This window comes from Microtus ochrogaster, chromosome 1 (genome assembly GCF_000317375.1).
Source record: "Microtus ochrogaster isolate Prairie Vole_2 chromosome 1, MicOch1.0, whole genome shotgun sequence".
Classification (NCBI taxonomy): domain Eukaryota; kingdom Metazoa; phylum Chordata; class Mammalia; order Rodentia; family Cricetidae; genus Microtus; species Microtus ochrogaster.
In genome coordinates this window covers 75983206-75990997 of record NC_022009.1, presented here as the reverse complement: position 1 = coordinate 75990997, position 7792 = coordinate 75983206, and the positions used below count along the sequence as shown (strand labels likewise).

General features: G+C 41.8%; 1 protein-coding gene across 1 annotated transcript in view; it reads right to left on the bottom strand.

The window, feature by feature from the left end:
- Positions 1-4710: 4710 nt before the first annotated feature.
- Positions 4711-7792, bottom strand: part of Scin (scinderin) — a 65504-nt gene continuing 62422 nt past the window's right edge. Inside the window, exons 15-16 of the mRNA XM_005343832.2 lie at positions 5829-5889; positions 4711-5093 (exon numbers count right to left, since the gene is read on the bottom strand). Of these exons, the coding sequence (XP_005343889.1) occupies positions 4966-5093; positions 5829-5889 (189 nt within the window). The 3' untranslated portion in view covers positions 4711-4965. The remainder of the gene's footprint in view (positions 5094-5828; positions 5890-7792) is intronic.

The following is a 7792-nucleotide window of genomic DNA, read 5'->3' as shown; positions in this document are numbered from 1 at the left end:
GGCGGGGAAGAGACGGAAATCTTTAATAAATAAAAAAATAAAATAAAAAAGAGCTAGTTCCAGGACAGGCTCCAAAAGCTACAGAGCAACCCTGTCTCATTCCATGTCTCACTTATGACTAGCCACCAATCTCCATTCCATTTTTTTCATTCTTTTTTTGTGCAGGCGTGCACGCGCATGCAGTTATGTAACAAAGTGGAGCATGGCCAAGGAAGACACCACTGTTAACTTGAGGTCTCCATATGCATGCACACACCACACACACAATCATGAATAAACATTTAATACTTGTGATAGTTGTGTTTCACTTATCAGACATTAAATGAATGTCAAAAATATTTTGGGAGAAAAAAACCCTTAAAATCCTGGAAAGTAAATGTCCACATAATTGGTAGTTGCCCCAAAACAAGAAAAGTAGGGTAAAATAGAGGAAAAGAGGGAAGGAGAGGAAAAATGGTCCCAAATCTCTAATATCAAACTGTTCTCTTTTCATAGTATTTCAAAGGCATTCCTCATGTTGTACTAGTATAAAGTCTCCATCTTGTTAGCCTCTGGGACAGAAAACATGAGGGTCCATTGCTAATGTTGTCAGAACTTCTCATTGTGCCTAGAGATTTCCTCTCTCCTCCCCACAGGTGGGGGAGGGGCGGTGTGCATGCTGGGTCTTGGTAAGTTGAAATGATCATAATACGAGGAGAGTTTCTCATTGTTTAACTACTCTGAATCACGGTCTACATTTTCTCTACAGGAAACCTGCTCCAAATTCTAGTGCAGATCTCCGTAGGAGGTTTTTAGTATGAGGCAGAAGTGCTATTATATATGGAAATTCACTCGAACCATGTTCATGAGAAACTGGAGGCAAACTACCTGGATTCAAGTCATGCTCTGTCAATGGTGATCTCTGTTATATCGAGAAAGGTAATAAACATATATTTCTTTTTTACCTTTGTTGGGCAACTCCATCTTTTAGAAGGGAATGTAGGGAATGTGCACAGGCAGAGCTCTTAGTGGCGGCAGCTGAGGACGGATCCTGTGAGGACCCCAAGGGCAGGCCAGTGCAGATGCCTGAATACTAGCAGACTTTTTGGGGTCCATCTAATTGTTGGCTCTAGGCAGCTATGTCGAGAGATGTGAGCATAGCATTAGTGTGTATTTTGCTTTCTTATTTTACTTTATGGTAATATGATGGATCTGTATAAAGAAGTGTAGACATGGTCATTCGAAGGGAATGTTTGACTGGTGTATGCTCTGGTTTGGTTGCGTTGCATGTCGAGCGCTTAGTCTCCAGTGTGTTGGTGAACACTGTAAAGGATGGGCCTAATGCAAGGTACTGCCCTAGACTGGCTGGCCAACAAGCCCCAGAGACCTTCCTTTCTTTGCTTTTTCAAGGGATTATATGTGTGTGGTGCCATATGCAGCTTTTGAGTTTGGAGATGGTTTAAAACACAGCCAAATCTTGTTTCTTGCCCAAAGAGCAACAAATTGGATCAGTAGACAAAAGGGTAACCAAAGGAGTTGTAGAAAAGCACATACACGGTGTTGTGTTCACTAAGCATAAGATGTGGCAGCCAGTGCAGCTCCTGGGTATTTTAACTTGGAGTCTCTAACCATGAATGGAGGCCAACACTCAAAACACAACAACCAAGTGTGACGGCAAAAGTAGATGGGTGAGCATTTGACCAAGTAGTTGACCAGGAAATGGATCACTAAGGCCTGTGTTTGAGTCTGTGCTGTGGGTCTCTAAATGGCTTCTCAAGACACAATCAGCTGCAGGATTTCCAGGACTCAGCTGAGTATCGTCCTTTAGAATCAGCAAAGATGAGACGTTCCCCTTCTGACTGTGAACTTCTGGGTCTTTCCACCCTTCCTAAGCACTAAGTTTCGCACAAATACGACAATATATCACTTGGAAAGAACATCAGTGTATCGTCTTGTCTCCCTCTGTCGACACTCACTGTAAGACCTATGTTTGGCAGTTTGATGTGCATATTTAAATAGAAACAGCACTGTATACAGATCAAAACAGCCTGACTACTGTGTGCTGATAAACCTGAATCCACCCTTCATGAGTTCTAATGTTTTCACAGTTTAGTGTTTATCTATTTCACAAATAGACAAAAAGATTCTTCTCTCATGAACTTAATTATGAGCACCTTAGAGAAACAAGATTTTCATCGTTTGGTCCTTTTATTCTTTTCTGTGAACTCTGTTCAAATTACTGATTGGGAAAAACAGTGAGAAATACTCAGAGTCATGTATCTGTCAAACCACTGGAACCTTCTTGGGCAAAAATTTTGGTTTCTTCTCTGATAATTGGTAACTTCATTGATGAATTTGACTCTGTTCCAGATGAAAATCCCATCTGTTGACTTTCTTTCTCCTGACTTTGCCCTTTGGGAAGTTCCTCCCTTCCCACAATGCCCTGGAACACATCTATAGCATGTGTTTGGAAGGCATGTACCACTTCTGCCGTAGATGTCAGGGGTGGACAAGGAATCCTATGTTTTAAGCTGAATACAGCAAAACTTTCTTAGCTGAGGGAGAATTTGGATCTCAAAAGGTATTCAATGGTCAAACGATCATGGGCATTTGTAAACCAAATTTCAGATTTTTGGCAAAATAAAATTGCTCCAAAACAGAAGATTTTTTTGGTCTGTTTGGTTCCAGAGAATTGCATGTGACGGAAGCCGCAGGACGAGGCTCTGTCTGAACAGGGTCCTGGCTGGTTAATAGCCTTTCTCTGCTGAGCTAATAGCAGCCACATTCAGCACGAAAACAGCCTTAATCTGATTTTGTATCTGGTTTGGCTCACATTTCTGGAAAGCCCCTGAGCAAGGTCTGAGTAGCATCTTTATCTACTGTTGCTTTGTTTATAGAGACCGCTGGCTTTCCCAAGTTGCTAATCCCTCAGCCGGTTCAGATTGCGTTCCTGAGAATGGGGTGGTGGTAGAGGGCTCTCCAGTTCTGGAACTGCTTACTCCTGCTCACCCAGCCCACCCCCAGGCCCTGATTTGGAGCAGGCTACTAAAAGCAGGAGAGAGCAGTCCGCTCTCATTAGTGTCCTGAATTCTTCTCGTCTTTTTCCAGGAGGAACATAGTCTGCCTTCTTATTTACTGCTGGGAAAAGTCTTACTTGATGTTTTTAATCTCCAAAGGGATTGCTTTACTCCTGGCTTAGGATACTTGTTTAAGACCTCTCAGCATGTCTACCAACAACACAAGGCCTAACACTGCTATAGCAAAACCCCACTTTGGGCACCAGTTTTTCTATTACAGCGTGTGGTGGTCTGCTTTAGAGAAGGGATTCAGATACCATGCTGTGGTTCAGATACCATGGGATCTTCTTTCTGGTTGCCTGTCTTGAGATGAGCGAATCCTGTTGAAAGGGAAGGAAGCTCTGCCATTTGCTGCTGGCTTCTCCAAGTACCCCTCGTTGATGAAGAAGGGAACAGTTTGGTGGTAACCCCTTCAGCATCCACAGGGATATCTGGCTCTTTCACTGTGGAAATTATCAGAACACCCAAAAGATGGGTGTTTCTATAAAATCCACGTTTATGAGTAAAGGTCAACAATCTCAAGAAAGCATCCTCCAGGACACCCGTGTTCTTCCTGCTGCCTCACTGAGATCTCCTCTAGTTGATGGAACATTCCGGGCTCAGCCCTTGACTGGCCATGGCTGTCTATATCCATTCCCAGGCTACCTGTTTATGGTTTGTTGTTTGTGAGGTCTCTTGCCTAGTATTTTTCCTCCTCAAGAGCTTTGTGCTTGGCTACTCCTTGCTGTGCCTGACCACCTGGTTTTGATTGGCTCTCTGCCCTCTGTTGATAAAATATCACCTGCCCAGCTAGGTCTTCTCAAACTATAGCGCTGCACTCAGCGCTTCTCTGGTGAAGGCCGTCTGCTGTCTGTGTTTACCAGAGTTCTAGATTCTTCCCCAACTCCTGGCCTCTGGAGCCTGTGCTTTTTATACAGTCGGTGATATGTAAAATATGTTATAATAATCTTACCATAGAAAAGTCACTTGGCTACTAAATAATAATGTAAGAAATGTTAAATTCATATCTACTCATACACAAAAGTATTAAGCTACAAAATTAATAATTAGTGACTCATCTAACTTGACTAAAATGTCACAACACAAAACATTTTCCAAAAAGATGTATTTTAATGGTGAAAAAGCATTCAGTACATAGTTTTATTATATTAAACACATCCTATCAAATATGTAAAGTTCAACTGATAGGAGTACAGTTCGCTTTATCATGAAGGGCTTGAGACTTCAGTTTCTAAAAAGGCTGAAGAAGCTTGTCTCAGAAAAGGACACTTGGGAGTGGATGGCATCCAAGCAGGGACATAAACCATCCTGCAAACAGAATGTCCAGAAGGAAAACACGCAGCAGTGCTGGAGCGCCCTCTAGTGTAGGAAGTCAAGTTTGAGAGTGAGAATTTCCTCAGAAATTCCCCTAAATGTTATTATAGTCATACTTCTAGGTCTTATGAAAAGCAAAACGAGCTGGGAGGTGGTGGCACACACCTTTAATCCCAGCACTCAGGAGGCAGAGGCAGGTGGATCTCTGTGAATTCGAGGCCAGCCTGGTTTAAGAGCCTGGGTTAAGAGCGAGATCCAGGACAGGCCCCAAATCTAACCCTGTCTCAAAAAAAAAAACCCAGTAAAACTGATCAAAAACAAATGTTTGCTTTAAGCTGTTTCAATATAGTAACACACAACAATTCCTTTAAGAAAAAAAAAAAAGAAAGCAAAGAAGAGGAAGAAGAGGAAAAAGAAGACCAATGAACAAGGAGAAGAGGAGGAGGAGGGGGAGCTCATACTAGTCATTTAAAAAAACATCCATTTGGCAGCGGCTTATCTTCTAAAACCAAACAACAAAAAGTAAACAAATCCCCAGTACAAAGTGGGGCGACTGCCCCACGCAGCGAGATTAGCTGGCTTTCTGAAACTCGGTTTACCACCTGGTGGAGTCCCAGCCCAAGAACCAGCCCGTGAATGTGGGCGGCTCATGGCCCTGCTTTATGATGACAATCGGTGTCCTCTTATCCCTTCCAGAAGGGTCTGTCTCAAGGTATGTTTTGGCTAAAAAGAGTTGAAAAGGCAAAAGTTCAGTTAGTTTCAGTTAAATTGGAACAAATATACAATGAAAATTCTTTCATACAAGTAAAAGGGTACATTCTTCTTGCCTCCAAGTAGCCTACTACAAACAATTTCCTAATACAAACAATGTTTCTCTCATAGGCTATAAAGAGTACATTATAAAGTCTCATTATGACTGAAAGAATTCCAAAATTTATGAGATTATCCTTATGGGTATCCTTATCGTTCAGTAAATAGAAAACCGTGTTTAAAAGGATACCAAAGCTTTTCAGAAATAATCATATTCTAAATTTCAGAAAAAATTACTCTAAGCTGGGCAGTGGTGGTACGTGCTTTTAACTCCAGCACTTGGGAGGCAGAGACAGGCAGATCTCTGTGAGTTTGAAGTCAGCCTGGTCTACAGAGTGAGTTCCAGGACATGCTCCAAAAGCTATAGAGAAACCCTGTCCTAAATAACCAATACATACACACATATACAAACATACATACACTCATATACATGCATACATACATTCTAAATTAAGCAACAAAACATTTTTTTGTATCATGAAATTTTTCTCACTTTAAAAGATACTATTACTCAAGTTCTGACAGACAATTGGAGCTCTCCGATTTGATATGTACTTTTGGAAGACAGGCTAAGAAAGGATAGGGACAGGCAGCCTGGCTATGATAACCACACTGGGTTACTGCTACAGTTGTGCCAGGACAGCTTACCAGACTTCATTGATTCCTTTTTCTCAACTTCATTAGCATCTTTGCCAATCCAAATGAAGATCTGAAAGACAGAAGGAAAGCCTGTGCTGTACAGGGGGTGCTGACTTGGCGCTTTGCCCACATTGCCCCCTTCACCTTTAGAGCCCCACACAGGAAGGGGGGACCCAAGGAAGCTCATTGCTTCCTCAAGGCTCCATTTCACCAGGAGACCCTTGCATTTGCGTTCAGCGTCTCTGACTACAGTTATATTTGAATGTGTTTGCACAAGCTATTCTAGTTACAAAGTGGACTTGCTTGCTTTCACAAGATCAATAGCTTCTTCATGATTTTGCACCCATCTGTTGGGCCTGCATGGCTGTCTTCTCCATCCCAAGCTGCAGGTATAAGCAACAAAGGACTGCATGTAAGGCCGGGGCCTCTTTCTGAATGTCCTCGGGAATCTGGGGCATCGATCTAGTGCTTCCTTCTAGTATAGTGCAATATAGACTCTGATGAAGTGCTATAATATTCAGTATTTAAATGTCAAAAGTTTAGAATTTTATTTAAAGTGTTACATGTATAATTGTGTAAAATAAATATGTGAATATATAATCTGTATATATCCAGTCCTTTGTCAAATGTGTAAGTTATTCTAATTCTGAAGCAGTTTCCTGAGTTACCTTACGTTTAAAGTCACCTTCCAGGCACTAGGCTGTAAGCAACTTTGGTCAAATTAAGTTTCCATTGTGTTCTAATTCACACACAATGTGTTAGAGCACACAGGACACCATGACAGCACAGTATCTTGAATAAAAGGGATAATTTATAGGACACCATGACAGCACAGTATCTTGAATAAAAGGGATAATTTATAAAGAAATGGAATGCAGGACTGGGAGGATGTAGGACTGAATCCCCATTGTGGAATATTACTTTAACCAGGCAAAGATGTGTTCCATTTATTTCCACTACCTTTATTGGATTATATAAAGCTGTGCTGCTGTTTGGCCTTGCCTGCCTAAGGCACCTGATTGGTCTAATAAAAAGCTCAATGGGCAAGAGCTAGGCAGGAGAGGGATAGGCAGGACTGGTGGGCAGGGAGAAAAGAGAATGGGGAAAATGAAAGGGACACGCCTGGGGCCAGAGGCCAGGCAGCCACCAGCCACACAGACACTGGAAGAAGCAGGGAAGTAAGACATACAGAAGGAAAGAAATGTAAAAAGCCCTGCGATAAAAGATAAAGAGAAATAGGTTAATTTAAGTTAAAAGAGCTAGCTAGAAAAAAAAGCCCAAGATAGGTCAAGCATTAATGACTAATAAAAAGTCTCCATGTCATGATTAGGGAGCTGGTTGGTGGCCTAAAAGAAAAAGTCTGCTACAAAACCCCAATTCGAGTATGATCCTTGAAGACCCAAGGCTGAGGTGTGGTTTACTGAGTGACTTAGCTGCTAGTCACCAATCTGAAGGCTCAGGGTCCAGAGCACTTGCTCTTGCTGAGGATCTGAGTCTGATTCCCAGCACCTACGTGGTGGCTTACAACCATCCATCACTCCAGTTCCTGGGCATCTGATGTTCTCTCGTGACCTCTGCAGGCAAAACACTCAAACGCATAAAATAATAATTATTTTTTAATGTTTTAAATTTTAGATTTATCTTTATTATTTTTATGTGTATGAGTGTATTTCCTACAAATGTATGTCTGTGCACCAGATGTGTGCTAGGTGCCCAAGGAGTTGGTGAGTTGTCATGTGTGCTGGTAATCAAGTCCAGGTCTTTTACAACAACAAGTGCCCTTAAGCACTGTGCCAACTCTCCAGCCCAAAATAAATAATTCTTGAGAGAGAGAGAGAGAGAGAGAGAGAGAGAGAGAGAGAGAGAGAGAGAGAGGAAAAGACATGAAAACAAGGCTGTGGCAGATCTAGAACTCCTAGTCCAGTGTTTGACATATTGTTCTATATAATTTGGTTCTTAACATATGATTGTCC